We start from the raw sequence: 19,778 nt of genomic DNA, 5'->3' as shown, positions 1-19,778 counted from the left end.
CTTTGGACTGTGCGAACACGGCTGTTTGTGCCACCTAGCCATCAGTCCATATCAGCCAATGCTGTTGACTGCAAGGATATCAAAGCAGTATTTCAACCCTAGTATGTCAAGAAAGCAAATAGCTGCATTCTGACTTGCCAGTCCATGCCAAGTCTAAATGGCAATGCTGCCCTCAGGTACTGATGATGCATTGGATGGGGAAGACAACATAGTTACACAATTTTTGCCACTAACTATGTAGCATTCATGAGTCATTTCTGTAGCTTAGCTCACTGTTGCAGGCTGCTCATAAATGCATTGGTGCGGGATTAGGTAATGTGTTTCTTGGGCTGCGCAAAGTAGATGACATGATGCTGGGTGGCATACTGATGAGTGTGGTAAGTTTGTGAGTGTCATTGGCCAATACAAGAAAATACTGATTTCGTGCTAGCCAGTTTCCTGCTAGTAAAAATTTGCATATAACACTGCTTATGTGACAGATTTGGCAGTGCTGACTGCGCAACTCCTGTGTTTCAAGTGCTATGGCTTGTGCTGTAGCTACAAAGCCTAGTGTCTGGTTTCAGGTCCAGTCAGAGCGGGAGGGAAACCGGCACTGTGACACAATGGCGGTCGCTCGTGAACTGTGTGCTGAAAAGGACTGCGTGAGCTGGGGCCGAACGCTTTTCCAGGCACGGCCTCAGCGGTCGTCGCGTTCTCATCCAGCTGCCGCGGGTCACAGCTGCCGGCGCCGCCGCTGCCTTCTCAAGCCTCGTTTCCACCACAAACACAAACGCTTCTCTCCAGTTTGTATTCCACGATCAGTGGTTTTATAGCTCGCCAGCCTCAACGAAAACCCTGTGCGCGGAGCGCCTATGATTTGTAGCTTGAAGGGATATCTTATCTCGCCCCTATAGACACGGCGAAAGGGTCCGGCCAAAAATGCGGGGGGCGCGGGGCGCCACAGCGACCAAACCAACCATCCTGACATCGAGCGACGACACCACAAACCTCACGTACACGTTGTCACCGCGCCTCAAGTGCCAGCAAACGCGGCGGTCACACGGCCACAATCCAGCGCACGCGACGCCGTAAATCGCACCGACATCTAGCGGCAACACGACCAACCTCAAGCACACGCGGTCCCCGGGGGGTGGACGCGGGGCACGAATGGAATCGCTCCACGGACGGGGGCCGCTCGCGGCGGACACCGGCGCGCCGCGACGCCGCGCGGCGCGGCCCACTTACTCGGACGACGGCGACGACGAGCTCGGCGCACGCGGGTGTTTCGCGCGTCAGAAGCGGCGCGGCTCGCGGCGGCGGCGAATCCGGCGCGGCGGTTAGTACATGTGACGCGACGACGAGGACGGCGGCGGCGGCGGCGGCGGTCTGAGGACAACACGGCCACGGGTGAACGCGCGCCGCGAGCCCAGCGCGCGCGCGGGGCCGGGGCCGGAGCCGGGGCCGGAGCCGGAGCCGGAGCCGGGGCCCGGCGGCGCCCGCCGGTGGTTGTCGCTTAGGAGCTCGTGACCGGAGGGACAGGGCCCGGCTGGCAGAAGGCGCGCAGATACGGGCGCCGCCAAAAGGGGTGGGGGTGGGAAGGGAGTTCAGTGCAGCGACGCCCACACCATTTGAAAACATTTTATAAATGCATTGCATTGCAACTGGCTTTGACAGGGGTAGCATCTTCGCTATGTTTTCGACATGAGTTGACCTCGTGCACCGTGCTTTTAATGCCCGTGTAACTGAAAAAACATTCGCGAGGTTTATTGCAATGCTGTATTTGTAATGCTTAGTGCCGAACGTTTCAACAAAGCTCCACTAAGAGCGCTTCGGCAAGATCGGTGACCCGACATGACAGGGCAGCTCCGCGGCGGCGACGGAGGGAGGGGAGCGCGCCGAACCCTCTCGCGATAAGCTCCTGTGTTGGGGAAGAAGGGGGGAGGGGGGGGGGGGCGGGTCCGCCGTGGGCGGGGCGGGGCGCGGCCCGCGCCGCCTCTCACCTAAGCCCCGACGGCCGGGCCACGCACGGCGTCGCTGCAAGAGGACGTCAGCACGCACAGACGCCGCCGCGCTCACCAGTGACTTCGCTGGCAGTGCGACCTCTCGTCACCGGACGCCCGCTTTACAAATGTATATACTCCGTGTGGCGGCCCGCGACCGCTCAGCATCAGGCGTCCGCCCGCCGGCCCTCTCGCCGCCTCCCGGGGCGGTCGCCGACCGCAGGGGCCGCCGTCGCCGGAAGGACGCCACTATCTCGCGGCTGACAGGCACGCCGACCGGGCAGCGACACTGCCCAGTGCGAGCGACGAGCGGTCGTGCCCACCACCCGTCGTGTTGGGTCGCCCCTCCCAGTCGTCTCCAGTGCCGTCGGGTCGGACCCCTTCTCTCCCAGCCGTGTCTCCAGTGCCGTCGGGCCGGACCCCTTCTCTCCCAGCCGTGTCTCCAGTGCCGTCGGGCCGGACCCCTACCCTCCCAGCCGTGTCTCCAGTGCCGTCGGGCCGGACCCCTCCTCTCCCAGCCGTCTCTCCAGTGCCGTAGGGCCGGACCCCTTCCCCCAGCCGTGTCTCCAGTGCCGTCGGGCCGGACCCCTCCCCTCCCGGCTGTCTCTCCAGTGGCGTCGGGCCGGACTCCTCCCCCAGCCGTGTCTCCAGTGCCGTAGGGCCGGACCCCTTCCCCCAGCCGTGTCTCTAGTGCCGTCGGGCCGGACCCCTCCCCTCCCGGCTGTCTCTCCAGTGCCGTCGGGCCGGACCCCTACCCGGCTGGATCTCCAGCCCGGGCAGCTGCTCCCAGCACTGACCTGTAGGCGGTGGCCCGCCGGTCGTACAGCTGCTCGGTGGCCGGCCGTCGCGCCAGACCGTACGGGTCGTACGGGTCATGCGTGGCCGGCAGCGGCGCCGCGCGACGTGCCACCGCCCCACGCCGGTCGTACAGGTCGTACTCGTCGTAGTACTCCTGCGGCACGGCGCGTGCCGCCTCGTAGTAGCCCTGCAGCGCCAAGACGTGAAAAGGTGACTGCGGTGGGGTTCGAACCGGCGTCGCCACAAACGATGGGGCACGGGGCCGGCCGACGGATTCATATGGGATGTAATAGCGGATGCGTACGCACGTCGTAACCCCCCGGGCGCACCGCCCCCCTCCCAGTACCCACCTAATAGCATGCATTAACCTATGCGCGACTAGGTCACGAAGCACAAAGTTCCGTGTGCACAAGCAGAAGTCATATGGTTGCGTACATGCGGGTTGCTTTACTACATGCACGAAATTGCACTCAATTTCAGCGGTCATTTTTCAGTTGTGCCCCCTCCCCCCAACCCATGTGACGTGCTGCGTACATTGCTACGCATTACAAGAATAACAGCTGCGCGATACAAGCGTGCTCTAGAGCTGAGGCAACGCTTTCTTTCCATTTTTCGCAACCCATTCCTTGGATTACGTGACAGGGTTCACACTCGCTGAACATTGATCCCGTCACACTGTGCAGCTGCCGGCAGTGTTGGCTAGCGTGGCGCCGCCCCCGCCGCGCCAGCACGGGACAGCGCGCTCAGCCGCCCCGGGACGGTGGCGCCGCACGGGTGGCGCGTCCAACGGCCGGCCGCCACCAGCGGCCCGCGCCGGCTGCGGTCTGTTCGCCCTCCATGGGATCCAGTCAATCGAGGACATCCAGACGAGACGCGACCTGTTGGTTCATGATTCGGGCGGTCGGGCCCAGAGATCATGGGCTGGTCGTGTACACTGTTCCAGATATCTTACAGCTGACGGCGTCGACGAAATCACGCACGGCGACAATGCCGCCGAAACACGCATCAAACGAGTCGCCGAAGTAGAAAGGCTTGATGCTAACATGCTTCTAGGGCACGTCAACGATAAGATATGCAAGAGTTGCAGGGAAAATGCGACAGTTGACTGTAATCCCAGCCGTCGACCGCGACCAATAAGATCAGGCCATGTCTTGCCATCTGTGTTGGCTGTGGCTGTGAACTGGGTTACCAGGTCAAGCTCGGCTCACCACAACCTGGGTCGTGACGCAAATGGCAGGATCTTCAACACCATCGGCTCCCCTGGGCAACAACACCCATTGGGTCATCCGTTCCCATGTTCAGATACCGCGCGAGGGAATGAAAATGTCACCCACGATTCATGCAGCCGGGATTCCCCGACGCCGCGCCGGAGCCGAGGTTACCCAACTGATGACGTCATGCATACGATCCTAACCCCAGTAAGCGATGTCGCCAGCACGTCCGGGGCCAATGGGGAGACCGCGTCCAGTCACCGCTGACCCAGCGGAGCGCATGAGGCCGGCGCCTGCCGCGTCACAAACGGCTTCAAGGCAGTGTCAGCCCAGACGACCTGAGGCCCCATGGTCGATACAGGCGACCCGCCGCTCGATACCGGCGATCCGTGGGTGGTCCAGCGAGTCCGGTTGATAAACCAACAGCGTCAAGTGCACCGCCCACCCGCGAGAGAGAGAGAGAGAGAGAGAGAGAGAGAGAGAGAGAGAGAGAGAGAGAGAGAGAGAGAGAGAGAGAGAGAGAGAGAGAGAGAGAGAGAGAGAGAGAGAGAGAGAGAGAGAGAGAGAGAGAGAGAGAGAGAGAGAGAGAAGAGAGAGAGAGAGAGGAGAGAGAGAGAGAGAGAGAGAGAGAGAGAGAGAGAGAGAGAGAGAGAGAGAGAGAGAGAGAGAGAGAGAGAGAGAGAGAGAGAGAGAGAGAGAGAGAGATAGAGAGAGTAGAGAGAGAGAGAGGAGAGAGAGAGAGAGGAGAGAAGAGAGAGAGAGAGAGAGAGAGAGAGAGAGAGAGAGAGAGGAAGAGAGAGAGAGAGAGAGAGAGAAGAGAGAGGAGAGAGAGAGAGAGGAGAGAGGAGAGAGAGAGAGAGAGAGAGAGAGAGAGAGAGAGAGAGAGAGGAGAGAGAGAGAGGAGAGAGAGAGAGAGAGAGAGAGAATCTGTTCAACCAGTAGCACGCTTCAGCCCAGATCGGCTAGCTCAGCCCCCCCCCCCCCCCCCCGCTGCAAGCGGGACGGGAGCAAGGGGATGCTGCGGGGAACCCCAGGTTGATAAACCAACATCATGCAAACATAGTGCAAACCGCACCCCAGCCAACTGCAGACGGTGAGATCACTGCGCCAGCAGCGGTGTGTGCTAGGGAGGGGGGGGGGGGGGGAGGGAAGGCTGGTGGCTGACTGCGTCACACCACCGGTCGTACCTAGCTAAGCCAGTGACATCCGTGACAGGCAAGCGCTGGGATGGGGCTTACCGAGACGGCCATGGTGGAGCTTTCATCGGTCTGCGGTGCCTGTGTCGCCTCGTGTTTGTCTCCAACATTTTTATGTGATTGATCTTCAACACTACATGATTCATATCATCATAAGATGGCACGAATAGTCTAACAAAACAAGCAAACAGGGAAAACGCTGTGCTATGGGACTATCCACTGTCGCGCCTAGCCGGTGCTCTGGAGCCCGCTTGTTGTTCGTGGCCATCCAGCTGGGAGCCATGGATCTGCCCAGCCTCGGAGCGAATCAAGAGAGAGCTACCAGTCCACAGCCGGCAGATAGCTCTCTCTTGATTCGCGTCGCCGCCAGCCGGCCGTTCGTGACCGGCGGACGTGCGCCGGCGGTGGCGCCTGGACCGCGGGTCGGTGCTAGTCTGGCCGACCGGGGCGCGTCGGTGACCGCGGATCGGTGCTAGTCTGGCCAACCGGGGCGCGTCGGTGACCGCGGATCGGTGCTAGTCTGGCCGACCGAGGCGCGTCGGTAACCGCGGATCGGTGCTAGTCTGGCCGACCGGGGCGCAGTCGGTGACAGCGGATCGGTGCTAGTCCGGCCGACCGGGGCGCGTCGGTGACCGTGGGTCGGTGCTAGTCTGGCCGACCGGGGCGCGTCGGTGACCGCGGATCGGTGCTAGTCTGGCCGACCGGGGCGCGTCGGTGACAGCGGATCGGTGCGAGTCCGGCCGACCGGGGCGCGTCGGTGACCGTGGGTCGGTGCTAGTCTGGCCGACCGGGGCGCGTCGGTGTCCGCGGGTCGGTGCTAGTCTGACCGGCCGGGGCGCGTCGGTGACCGCGGGTCGGTGCTAGTCTGGCCGACCGGGGCGCGTCGGTGACCGCGGATCGGTGCTAGTCTGGCCGACCGGGGCGCGTCGGTGACCGCGGGTCGGTGCTAGTCTGGCCGACCGGGGCGCGTCGGTGACCGCGGGTCGGTGCTAGTCTGGCCAACCGGGGCGCGTCGGTGACCGCAGGCCGACCGGCGCTGCTGACGGCCCGGCTGCTGGCGTCGCCGTGGGGCGAATCAAGAGAGAGCTACCTGGACCAGCGCGACAGATAGCTCTCTCTTGATTCGGCCCGCATGCGACACACGCCGCTCGCCGCCTTACTGGACGCCGCTTGCCGCCTTACTGGACGTGGACGCCGCTTGCCGCCTTACTGGACGCCGCTCGCCGCCTTATCGCCGGCCGCCTTACTGGGCGTCGCTTGCCGCCTTATTGAACGCCGCTCGCCGCCTTACTGGACGCCGCTTGCCGCGTTACTGGACACCGCTCGAGGTCTCGATTGCTTGCTTTGGCAAACTTCCAACTTGGTGGACGAGATTTGCTGCTCGTCGGGTAGCGGACACGGCGGTGATGACGTTATTGGATGGTGGCGACGTGGGACCCCAGTTGTGGAAACTTCTGAGGCACATGTCCGCCACAACGTTGCACGGCCACAAACGATGCTCTCCTCACGAGCCCCCTCGGTGCCGGCACAGCCTCCTCCCAGCTCCAAGACATGGCCATGCCCGCCCTCCAGTTCGCTCCCTCCACACGCCCCATGGGCAATCCGAGACCCAAAGCCCAGGTGTGGACGGTCCAAAATCTGAGCGGGAGCTTGCACACACAGCCTGCCTCGACATGTACCACCAGAGCTGCGGGGCCGGCCGTCCGGAACCGCAGCGCGTGATGTCGTCGCGCTGCGCCTGGGGGTTAGTTGTATGTGTGTTCATGGGGAGCGTTTTGGGTGGCATCAGCGTCTTGTTTTCGCGTTTGCTGTTTCATTTCGTGGAGCTTCGTCTTGTGTTTTGCAGCGTTGTGTTCACACACTGACCAATTCGTAATAACGACCGTGTAGAAGAACTCTACTGAATGCCCATGGCAATGACTACGACTACAAAAACCGGCCCGAGTTCGGATGCGGTCCCCCTCTCCGCCCCCGTACTCACGCCGACGTCATAGTAGGGGTCGCGGCGCGGCGTGACGTCATAGTAGGGGTCACGCCGGTAGGCGGGCGGTGCCGGTCCGTACGCTGGGTACGGCGCATAGCGGGCCCGCTCGCGCGCCGCCGCCGCCGCCTGGTAGCCGCCCCACGAGTCGTGCGTCGCCGCAGCCGGCGCCGCGTAGCCGGCGTATGCGCCCGCGTAACCTGTCGCCGGGGGCCTGTCGGCGAGCGGGACGGGTTACACGGGCGGCCGAGGTCTGCTGGCCAGGGCAGCGCGGCCGCCAGTGGGGGTAACGTCCGGGGGACGTGGTGTGCCGGTCTAACCAGGGCGCGAGGGAACGCTGAACGAGGCGTCCCGGTCAACATTACCATACGGTAGTTGGTCATATACGCGTCTCGGCGGCGAGTACGGCACGCCAGCCCGCCGACTGCAGGGACGGCCACTGTACAGGCCATCGACGGCCGACCGGTCCAATCCCGCGGCACTGGACACTGCCGCACTGCCAGAGCGCACCTCTCCTGGAGCCGCGGGGCGCGCCACGGCAGCCCGCCGATCCGGCGGTCGTCTGCGGGCCGAATCCGAGCGCCGGGCCGGACGCGCCACAGCCGCAGCACACAGGCCGAGCGGCGTCGCACATACACAGGCCCAGCGGCGTCGCACACACCCATCCACGTCCCATCGCCGCCGCCAGGCGCCGCCCGCCACGGCCACTCACCGTCCGCAGTCCTTGCTCCAGTGTCCCTGCACGCCGCAGCGGTAGCAGATGTCCAGCTTGTCCATGCCGGGCACCTGGCGCACGCTGCTGGTGGACATCTGCACGCGGATGTCCTGGCCGTGCAGCTGGTAGCCGTTGAGGGCGTCAATGGCCGCCTGCGCCTGCTCCTCGCCCTCCATGTGCTGTCGCCGAGGGTCACCGGTCCAGGTCAGTTACGCGCGCACGGGACGCTACCGAGACGACCGCGTTGGTCGACAGCGACGGTCGGAGGCGCGGACAGCGGCCGGCAGCGGCGCCACCGGCCTGTTGAGGATGCCGGGCGTCACGCCCAGACCGAGCGACTTGCCCAGCCCTACGGCCGGAGGCGCGGACAGCGGCCGGCAGCGGCGCCACCGGCCTGTTGAGGATGCCGGGCGTCACGCCCAGACCGAGCGGCCTGCCCAGCTTTACGGTCGGAGGCGCGGACAGCGGTCGGCAGCGGCGCCACCGGCCTGCTGAGGATGCCGGGCGTCACGCCCAGACCGAGCGGCTTGCCCAGCTTTACGGTCGGAGGCGCGGACAGCGGCCGGCAGCGGCGCCACCGGCCTGCTGGGGATACCGGGCGTCACGCCCAGACCGAGCGGCTTGCCCAGCTCTACGGTCGGAGGCGCGGACAGCGGCCGGCAGCGGCGCCACCGGCCCGCTGAGGATGCCGGGCGTCACGCCCAGACCGAGCAGCCTGCCCAGCTTTACGGTCGGAGGCGCGGACAGCGGCCGGCAGCGGCGCCACCGGCCTGCTGAGGATGCCGGGCGTCACGCCCAGACCGAGCGGCTTGCCCAGCTATACGGTCGCTGACACATACCACACCGACAGAAAACCGCCGCCCAGAGACGGAAACCTCCTTACAGCGGAAACCGGGCGGCCACAGTGGCTTTTCCCAGCTGCCCCCCCCCCCCCCCCCCCCAGCCCCCTCATAAGACGTGGCTGACCGCAGAGCAAGGGCGTTGCCATACGCGCGACACGCACCACGAATGCGTAGTTGGAGATGATGTCGGCTTCGACCACAGTGCCGTGCGGGGCAAACAGGCTGCGGAGCTCCTCCAGCTGGGTGTCCTTGTGCAGATTGCCCACGAAGATCTTGCACCTGCCGCCGGCGCTGAAGCGTTACGGATAAAAACATAACTCCGGCGTGTCGTGGACGAGAGGCGGGCGGGACAGGGCGCTACGGACAGCGGCAGCCGAGGCGACACGGCTCCGGCGCAGACACGAACGCAGGCGCGCTGTCAACGGCAATCAAGTCAAGACGGGTCAAAGGCGACGGGGAGGATCGCTGATTGAAAAAGGGAGCGTTCCATACCACAGAGCGTGCCAACACTCCGGACCCGAGGTACAGCACGACCGCCGGATTGGCGATAAAAAGCTTCACATAATGCATATGGTGGAAGGAACTGAACAAAAAACCCAAACACGAACAAAGTAGAGAGAACTCGGCGCGCACGTCCATGTCACAGCTTCACCACCAGAATGACGGATCTTTACCGGTCTGGGCACAGCGCCCTCCAGAGAGCGTGACCAAGAGACCGGCAACCTCCACCTCAGGCCCATCGGCCGCAGACCAGGCTGGTGACGTGCCCTCCCCCGCCCCGTCAAACGCCGACCAGGTATGCAACCCCCTCCCCCCTACCCCTCCAATCGACCGCCGACCAGGCTGGTAACGGCCCTCCCTCAAACATCGGACGCCGGCCTGGCGAGTAACGCCCGCCCCCCCCCCCCCCCCCGCCCTCAGCCTGGCCGCTGGTCGGGCTGGTAACGCCCCTCCCCCCTGCCCTCACATCGGCCGCCGGCCAGGCTAGCGACGCTCCCGCCCTCTCGGCACCGCTGACCAGACTCTCCAACAGCAGCCCCGCCCCGTCAGTCCCAGCACCACGGCTCACGCTGGGTCCCTCTGCACACCTTGCCCCGAGTCCACAGGCCATGGATGGGCCGCGGGGAGGCCCCCGACCCAGCCGCCCGCCCATCCCATGTGCGTGCCCACGACGTGACGACAGATGCACGAGACATGTCCGGCCGGCCGCGACGGCCCACTAGTTTCCATGGCGTTGGAATAGTGTATCGAGACGCCTGTATCTCGCAACTACATGATAGACTGCAGCATATAATCGAGTGTTTAAATATTCAAGAAAGCATGCCATATTTAAGGTCCAACTAAGCTGTGCGTATCTACACCAGGCGCTATCAATCAAGACCATAAATTCAATATCTTGTTTTCTTCCCGGCTCAGACTTCACATTCCAGGGATCCGTTTTCGTGGGATTCTCTCATCCAGTCTGAACAGGCATCACTTGTTCCACAACCTTCATTCCTGGTCTTACCAGCGGCAGATATACTATTTACACGGCGGACGTCCGCATCTGAGCTGCGGCCAAGTGTCATTAATTATCGAACTTCACCGCCAAATGTCCATGCGGTACACCGCAGGAGCTTGTGATGCCTTACTTGCTTGATTACTTCGACTAAACTGATGGTCCCAAGACATGCTTAGATCAATAGGACCAAATTGATCAGCTACGAACGATCTGCTGTGCTGATCTACTATAGACTAAGGTGTGAGAGCAGAGGATTAATTTCAGTCTCACAAGTGCAGCACCACACGTCGCGGTCGCAACTGTACCCAACTGGGCCCAGTTCCTCACCAACTTAAGGCAGACGCTCCGCCCATTACGGTGACGTCATTTATATGCACCGAAGAGTAACAACCTTAATTCAAGATATGGGCACAAGTCAAAGAAGCTGATCCAAACCCATGGGAATATATTATGCAATGGCGTACTTGAATATTATTCCAATAAGAGTCATTGGGAAGCGATCTGTGGCTACATACGTCATTATCGATCCCAATTTCCACGTGAGATCGAGGCCCTCCTATTTGCCCGAAATACAAGGCCGTCCACAGCACACCGACCGATGCTGTGCGTGCTATGTCAGCACCGCCGACTTACTTGTAAACAACCCGACTCACTTCGCCTCTCGGCCAAGTTCGGAATGGGCTTGGGCCGTGACGTCACAGGTAAGGAATGCGCTTTCATTGGCTTACGAAGAACGGGCATTGGGGGTCCGACCCCGACCTGTTCTAAACCACGCAATCAGCTTCGCAGATTACTGGTTACAGGCCTGCAACCACAGTGACATGGACATTGTGCTCTCATTTCCAACACTACTCGAGGTTAATACCCTCTCCCACAAGCTCCACACCCGCCCGCACACTCCCGACAGCGACCGACGGCGACGACTAGGGCCGACTCCTGCCCAACAGCCCCCATAGTTCTACCTCCCACTCAGACACCCCTCCTCCCCGTCTGATCACTCTCCGCGTGTCTCACCTGCCCCTCTTGGCCATGCCGCGCTTGTTGAGGCCGGTTGACAGTTCGACTACCATCGACTTGCCGCACACTTCCTTCCCGTTCAGAGCGGTGATCGCCCGCTTGGCCTCGGCCTCGTCCTCCATGTGCTGTGGGGGGGCGGCCACGGTGGTAGGTCGAGCGACACGACCGGCGATGTACCACGGAGGTCAGACGACACGGCGGGGCGGTGAAACACGGAGGTCAGACGACACGGCGGGGCGGTGTAACATGGAGGTCAGACGACACGGCCGGCGGTACAACACGGAGGTCAGACGACACGGCCGGCGATGTAACACGGAGGTCAGAGGACACGGCCGGCGATGTAACAAGAGGATACGGCCGGCGGTGCAACACGGAGGTCAGACGACACGGCGGGGCGGTGTAACATGGAGGTCGACAAGGTGGGTGGTGTAACACGGAGGTCGACGTGGCGAAGCCGTATAACACGGAGGTCAGGTGATAGCCGCGCGCGGGGGAGACAGAGTTTAGACGACATGGCATGATGGTCCGTCACACCGAACGGAGCCGCGTGAAATCCTTAATAGAGCAGACACCACCAGATTTTAGCCACACTGGCCGTAACATGGCGTCCTTTCGCAGCCTTTCAGTGCTTCGCGTCTGATATATTTGGACCACTCGGCAGAATCTGATGGCCTCGCGTCAGCGTGAAATTCACGTTTTTAACTGTTAACGGTTACGTTATCACGTTAAGGCTACAAAATGTTCATAAAACGCTACCCGTGCTGCCATCTACCAACCGCAGCCGCCACCAGCGTCGCGTCCGCCGTTCGCTAGGGAGCGTTCCCTGATGCTACGGAGCGGTATCGGCTATCGGACGGCCGTAAATCCATCAGCCAGCTCGCAGTGAGGTGGATGCTGACCGTACCCGGTCAGCCCTCGGCAGCCGAGCTCCCCTCGTGACAGCGGAGCCGACATAGGCCACCTCTCAGTAACCGAGCTCCCCTCGTGACGGCGGAGCCGACAAAGATCAGCTCTCAGTAACCGAGCTTCCCTCGTGACGGCGGAGCCGACGTAGGTCAGCTCTCAGTAACCGACCTCCTCTCGTGGCAGTGGAGCCGCCATGGCGCCACCAAAACCGCACCACTTGCCATCATGCAGGGAAGCCAACAACATTTAAAATGGAGTGCGTGGCGAGCAGAGGGCACTGCGAGCGTGGTGTGCCTATTTGAAAGTCGTGTGTGAGCTGCTTACTTCAGTAATCTAGACACTGGCTGAAATTCTAGAAATGCTAACAAACTTTGGTTGGTTTATTTGGGCTACCAAACCCCATAGAAGGATAGGAGGAACATCCAGAAACAATCCTAGGGTAGAAAGACCTGACACTGGCAAGCAATTTTGGAAAAAAACCCTCTTCCAGTTTCACATCAATTTTCACCACTGTTACTTGCAGATTTCATAGTAGCTGTTTTTAATACCACTACTTGCAGATTTCAGAGTAACTGGCCAAGAATCTGGATACATTTTAATGATTGTGCTATTACCTATTGTTAGCTTCATTGTGCTTCCTATGCAATATAAACCTATTCCTTATGAAACATAAATTACAGCTGGAAGCGATCCCTGGGTCAACTACACGGCACCCCCCAGCCAGAAGACTGGGGAGGGTGGCATTCCTGATGGCTCGATCCCATGCCACCCCTACCACTCACCACAAAGCCATAGTTTTTAATAACGTCAGCTTCCACGACCTTGCCGTACGCCTCGAACAGCGGCCGGATGGTGTCCGGGGTGGCGGCGTCGCTCAGGTTCCCCAGGAATATCTTCACTGTGCCCGACTTGACCGGCATGGTGGCAGCGGGCTGGGCTGGGTCCTGCTGGCAGCGGAGGCGGCTGTCACCCGCCGGCCCCACTCCACCGACCAGGAGCAGGCAGGGCACTTAACTGTCTGATGAGAGCACCGGAGAGCTGTGAAGGTCAGGTGTCATTCAGATCTGGGTCCATAGGTCTGAGCTTTGTCCTGCATCAAACCCATGCTTGAAAAGCTTTTTGATCTTTCATTCTATATCTCCTTACATTCCCATATTTGTGTATTCTACAATGAGGCTGAGTACAGTATAATCTTATCAAATTCCCAGCTTATATTTCTAATGACTGCCACAGCATGGTGTCATCCTGCACCCCTGTGAAACTTGGATATTCAATAAAGTTACTTGTGAACCTCTCCTCACATCTTCAATAAGCAGCACAAATCAGCCTTTATATATCAATACCATTTGCTCATAGATTCCATTGAGCACTGGCTGGCAACTGCCTCCACAATTCTCCATACAGAATCAAAATCATTCAAAAACAGAACAAAACTGAGAACTGTAGAGGTTAACAACATGCTGTAGGTATCCTCCCATTAAGGCCAAAGCTGCCCTGAACACTGCTCCCTGCCAACAGACTTTAAGCAAGATCAATGTTGTTAAAAGCTTCCTGACAGTGTCTCTGCCATGTAACACAACTATGCTGGGGGAGTTTATTTAAATTATCATTTTCCTTTATATTGCTGCAAAGACCTGTCAATGAAGACATGCACTGTCTACAGGTGTGAGGTACCACCAAAACTATACCAGAGCTTGCAGAAGTCAAAACAGGAACTTTTCAATGTCAACATCAAATTGCCTTTGCTGAAAGAACTTCATGTTATATCTAGGAATTGGATGGTGCCAGATGGAGTGTGGTGAGTCCAGAAAGGAACATGGCAAGATTGGATGAGACGGGTCTGGACCGGACTTGGTGGCATGGGACTGGATGGTGCTGCACAGGGCCTGATGTGACAGGATGGTACTGAATGGAACCAGATGGGAACAGATGAGATTGGATGAAACTTGATGGGACAAGACTGAATGAAACCAAATGAGACCACACCACACCACAGACAGGACTGGCAAAACTCAATGGCACTAGGCAGGACCTGGTTGTACTGGGGAGGACCAGGAGGAACCAAGCAGGAAAAGATGTGACCACATGAAACCAGATGGACAAGGTCTGGTCCTGGTCAGTCCTATCCTGTTCCTTCTGTTATATCTCCTCCCATCCCTTGCTACACACAGCAATGTTTTTTGCCCTTGGCCATTCATAAGTGTAACCCTATTTTCTGGCTATATCATCACCCTGTTATATTACCACATGTTGTTATCACATCACCAATATCACAATTGGCTATGATTGGCTAATGGCCAATCATGTTCTTACTGCAACCACTGCAATGACAGTATAGGTCAAGTTCAAGGAGTAGGGGGGGGGGGGGGGGGGTAATAGAGGAATAAGTGTACGGCTAGATGCAGAAGTAAGTGTAGGAACTAGTGTAGGATTAGGGTTGGGTTGGGTCAGCAGCATGGGAAAAACCTCCATTTTCTGGTGGATATGGCACCAGGAAATTTTGTGCTCCAGGCTCTTGACTGGAAAGAATGACAATTTTCGTGCTCCAGACAAATGTTGCAGTCTGCCCCACAAAGCAAAGACACCAGTGCAAGTGTATGAGCCTGAGTATAAGTACCAAGGCAGACAGTTTTGCTTTCTTGCTAGCCAGGAGGGTGCATGAACTTTGCTTTCATAAAGTGAGTTATAACTTTTATTTGATTTCCAGGGACCAAACATATGGAGCACCAAGAAATGGAAGCAAGCATCTGCAATCCTGCAGGAGCTGGCCAATCCAGGGCATTCATGTCAATGTCCTTCATCATTGTATTACATGGTTTAGATGCACTTGTACAAGCCTATGCAACTCCTGAATGGTGATGACAACTCATGCTGAGTTACTTCTGTGGAACTGAAATAAACTGAAATATGAAATGTGCTTGTTGTAAGTACCTACCACCGCCACATACCTCGCATGTCATTACCTGTGGGGAAAATATATGGCGCACCTAAGTAAGACCGCATTCTCCACGACGCACACACCTACCGATACCTTTCAAGAAACGGACAAACATCACGGCTCTGGCTCCCACCACGCGACGAACCCATCGCCTCCCGTACCCGAAACCAACGGCAGCCCAGCCTCCTGCAACTGACGAGTGCATTTTCGAGCAGCGAAGGTCCGCGTCGCAACAGACACCTACAACAATATTCGTTCGACCTAGAAAACCACTTAGCAGCACCAAAATCACCGATGGCTCATCTATTTCAAATAGATCCTTCCAAGATTCGCAGAGCAAGAAGTCCAGGATGCCAACTATGCTCTTAACTTACATCATATTAAGAAAACATGTTAGCTGATTTTACCAAAGGACGTGCATCTTGCAAACGGTGTGGTGGGAAAATTCCAAAATATTGCAGCATCGCACATCCTTTTCAAAGTGCTTGTTTCATTCCTGCTCCTGCCATACCAGCCACCAATCACCATCCAACTTGCAATTAAATTGAAAATCATAGCATTCAAACACACCATATAATGGCACTTTAAAGATAGAATCATGACATCAAACTGACATCCAAACATCACGTTTGAGGGCGGCACTTTTGGTGGTAACGGCTTCTTTTGGGTTCTTAAATATCATCAGAAATTACGTTCCCAAAATGGGAGTTTGTGGCATGCAGCGTTCCAAAACTTATTACTATTGTATAAATGATAGTACTGTCAACCACTTTTCAGAAATCGGTAAATGCCAGTCTTTGAAGATTCGAGGATATCTTACTTATTTAACAACGGTATCACGTCTCCAGGCTCAACCAGTACCTATACCTGTAAGATAGAGATGGTCCATAACCCAGGTGGGAAAAAATCGCAGTACTTGGTTGCCCTTCTCACAATGGGGCCCATGAGGAGACCCGGGGAGAACAAGCCGGAGTACAAGCCGGAGAACAGTGAGTTTTTAGCAAAGTTAGCCAGATTTAATTGAAAATTTTACATGTTTTGGTATTGCCCAGACACGGCCCTTCCACACAGGGTGTTGAAATGACATGACATGCCTTAGAATGAGAAATATCTATCGATTTGTAGTTCAGGTACTGCATCATCTCGGCATTGTCTTGTGCCACCAGAAGATAATATATATTTGTAGGTGGAAAATAACAACTTGAAATGCATGGCTGTAAGGCTCTATGATTTTTCTACCACAAACTTAACAATTTGTGTTGGTGCAACTGCATAAATGACTTTTCTTGGACTATTCATCACAGCCTGTCATTTCAGGAACGACCCATGGTACTTGTACTTGGTTGGCCCACTGATGAGTGCTAGAATGCCATCACAATGTCTGAGAATGTGCCAGAACTCCTGGGCATGGTTTGGTTGTTTGTCTTGATGTGGTGGGAGTGAGAAGTCCAGCGGGTGAGTGTAGCTGCTTGGGATTATGTGCATCGTAGTTGCGAGTTTGAGGTATTCAGTGAGGCAAAGTGGAATTGGTTGTCTTCACTTTTCATACAGCATGTATCCGTACTCCTAAAGTTACTTGGGATTTAGTTTTGGGCCGCTATTAAGTCATTCCAAAAAGGTAAATAAATGCCTGGGGGCTGATCTATAAATGTTTACCGCTGCAGGCTGGTGCAGAATCACCTTGGTATAACCTGCTCTACCTACAGCATGGTGGGTAGGTATGTAGGTACTAAGGTATCTATATACAACATTAATGCTAGGCTTGGGTTTCCCACATGGGATCAAATATGAGACTGGCCTCTTTTCAGCCTGTGGTTATAATTGCTGTAACCTGACAGGTGGCAATGCTGCCATGTTCCTTGCTGTCTGGAATAAGGTCCTGCAGTGCCACTATTAAAATTTTCCCTGCATAGGATCAAAGGGAACTTGGAGAAGAGGAGAGGGATAACAAGACATGCAGGAAGAGAGGAGAAGCAGAAGTGGAGGAGTGGAAGGAGAAGAGTGACAGGAAGAGCAGGGGAGGAACTGAAAGGGGAGAAGAGCAGCAAAGAAAAGGATAGGAAGAGAAACACTTTTGGTACATTTATATTAATTCTGTAAAGGCCACAAGGACTACATGTTAGTAATGTCACATGCATAAGGCTTTCATAGTCAGTTGCAGCTGCCTAGGACTCATTAAAAAACCAGGGTGTCATGTACAGTAGTTGGCCACAATTCAGTTGTCACTCAGCAGAGGAGCAGAGGATGCACCTGATTTATCATTTTGATATTGTGTAAGTTTGCATGTAGATAGGTAATGATATGTAACTGAGCTTTGCATGATGCACCTGTGAATGCATATGCATAACATTTTGTTGTCAACCTCTCTAACTGTATATTTCTTATCAACACATACCCTTAATCAATCTTCTTGTGTTTAGGCAAGTTAGTAGCACTACAGGCATATGGATGGGATCAGTATGGTGCCCTCACAAGAAGTGCTCTGTTCCAATGAAATGCAAAATTGCATGCTGACACCAATTTTTGCCAGAAAAAAACGGGAAAATGTTGACGATTTAAGGCAGTGTGTCATGTACTCCAAGCAAGGCCCATTGTGCAGACACTCATTCCACATTAGACAGACATCTGCTTGCAGGCAAGTTTGTACTCTGACCACAAAAAATTTTGTACTATGCCACCAGCAAAAAAAAAAAAAAAGATCCCACCCTGATCAGGTAAGACTATTGTAAAAGGGTGTGTTACAGGAGAATTTGGACAATTTGTGCTCAGTAACTCAAAATGTACCATCACTAAGTCTCTACCTTTTGGCCATTTTATAAGGTTGTTGGTGCTGTTCACATCTGACTATAAAAGGGATGAAAAGTAGGCTCCCAATATTTGTGTAATTTTGTTTAGTGTACCTTAACACTGCAGAAGGACATTTAGGAGCACCTTTAGGCTTTTTTCTGCACATCAGCACATTCTTGTTTTCCACATCATGCTTGAACTCCTTTAAGATGGGTGTGAATGGAGACATGGTGTTTTAAGAAAATTGAACAGTACGAAATCAGCCAATATCGACCCATTCAATGTCTCTTCTGCATATTCCATATCAGGATCAATGCAACCCTAACACAAAAAATATGTAGTGAGTCCTGCCAAGAAAAATGATAGGTAAAAATAGTCTCAGATGGAAGAATACAATCTCTTCTGTCAATCACAAGAACATGTCCATGATTACAGTACCCATAACTACTCATATTGCCTTAGTTCTTTGACTAATTTAACCATACTTCTCATTTCAGCCCTTTGATCTCCAGAATGCTCTTCATCATGTACCTATGCTCCCTGGATCCTTGTGCACCTGCCTCTTGGACCCCTCAATGTCCACACACCATCCATGTACTGGGCCTTGTGCACAACATATGGGGGGGGGGGACATCCTGGGACAGGATGTGGGACAGGGACATCAACACAGGGACATCCTGTGTGCATCAGCAAAACTACTAATTTGTTGCTGTTCATGGCATGTTCAGGGTACTCGCAACCTATTCTTGCAATGATCTTTGTCTTACCAGGATAATCAGCAAGACTTATCCCATCAAACTTCATGAAGCTGGGCCAATAGATGGCCAAGCACCAATAGGCTCCTTCACAGGCCAATAAGACTGCCAAATAAGTTGGTAATATCTGGAGATCCTGAGGCCCTTGCCTACTTAACTGTTCTGCCATATGCAAGACCTGAAATGGTCTGTGTTCAAATCTGAAATCATGTATGCAGATCTGGGATGACCTCTATATCATGTCAGGAATTCTACAACCCAGTCATGACCTGACATTGTTCTTTTTGAAAACATTATCACCTAAGCCATGTTAGATTCTGCACATGTTGTGAGTCCCAGCAGTCCATGGAAAAGCCCCACTCAGTGCATGTCTTCAGTCATTCAATGAGCATCTCCTCAATGTGTGCTATAGAGAACAGTCTTATTGACTGCAAACAGTCTGCTTCATGCCTTGAGATGATAGGTCTGGGGATGCCAAACTTCTTTGCACCCTGATGCAAACTTCTTATCCCATGCACCAACCTGAGTGAATTCAGATGTACACCTAGCATGCACTGAAACTGTCACCACACATTCAGAAAGAGTAATTGTATGGCATTGCCATGCCGGACATGCTCAGCATGTGCCTTTATTGGAATCCAGCCAAAGGCTTTACCACGCTTGGCTTTCCAAAGATTAGTGTCATAAACAACAAGCTTTCAACTCTGTCCACCTGTATCACTCCCCAAAGGTAATAATTTTATGTGAAAGATAGCTAACAAAATTAATCGCATCCTGAACAAGCAATGAACATCGGCATAGGAGCAGGAATACAGAACGGTATACTTTACCTCGCACGAGCGCCTCAGCAAACCTTGATTCGAGCCGTTTGTACTGTTCAGATCAGATCCTCGTACAAACGCACAGCAGTTCAGGCCACGCAAAAATACAGTTACCCGAACCTAGCGCTCTCAATAGCACGCGGCCACGCGCATCCAAAATCCCATCCACAAAATGGCGTTTCACGGGGCGAATGGCACGATAGGCAATACTTGCGCGGCGCACTGGGTTCTGTTTGCTATCCTTCGCTGTAGGCTGATGCTGAGCTCAAATAAGGAAGTTCTTGGTTCTGATTTGTTGCTTTCGCCTCTCGGCCCCTGACATTGCCTCTCT

The 19,778-nt window shown here is 55.7% G+C and overlaps 1 protein-coding gene across 4 annotated transcripts; it reads right to left on the bottom strand.

The window, feature by feature from the left end:
• Positions 1-771: 771 nt before the first annotated feature.
• On the bottom strand, positions 772-19,620 carry LOC119104448 (RNA-binding protein lark). Of its 4 annotated transcripts, none has more exons than XM_037228145.1 (8): positions 19,457-19,620; positions 12,929-13,093; positions 11,238-11,365; positions 8,884-9,013; positions 7,878-8,059; positions 7,166-7,379; positions 2,777-2,964; positions 772-1,365 (listed from the first exon to the last, which is right to left on the bottom strand). In XM_037228145.1, the coding sequence occupies exons 2-8, from the start codon at positions 13,064-13,066 to the stop codon at positions 1,317-1,319; spliced, it is 1,029 nt and encodes a 342-aa protein (XP_037084040.1). In that variant the 5' UTR covers positions 13,067-13,093; positions 19,457-19,620; the 3' UTR covers positions 772-1,316. The 4 variants fall into 4 exon arrangements, with proteins under 4 accessions (XP_037084040.1, XP_037084039.1, XP_037084042.1 ...); XM_037228144.1 differs by having other exon boundaries at positions 12,929-13,090; XM_037228147.1 differs by having other exon boundaries at positions 8,884-9,001; positions 12,929-13,090.
• Positions 19,621-19,778: the final 158 nt, after the last annotated feature.

Source organism: Pollicipes pollicipes, unplaced genomic scaffold, assembly GCF_011947565.3.
Source record: "Pollicipes pollicipes isolate AB1234 unplaced genomic scaffold, Ppol_2.1 Scaffold_6052;HRSCAF=7182_pilon_pilon_pilon, whole genome shotgun sequence".
Lineage (NCBI taxonomy): Eukaryota > Metazoa > Arthropoda > Thecostraca > Pollicipedomorpha > Pollicipedidae > Pollicipes > Pollicipes pollicipes.
The sequence above is the reverse complement of the archived record's forward strand: the minus strand, read 5'-3'. Positions and strand labels throughout refer to the sequence as shown.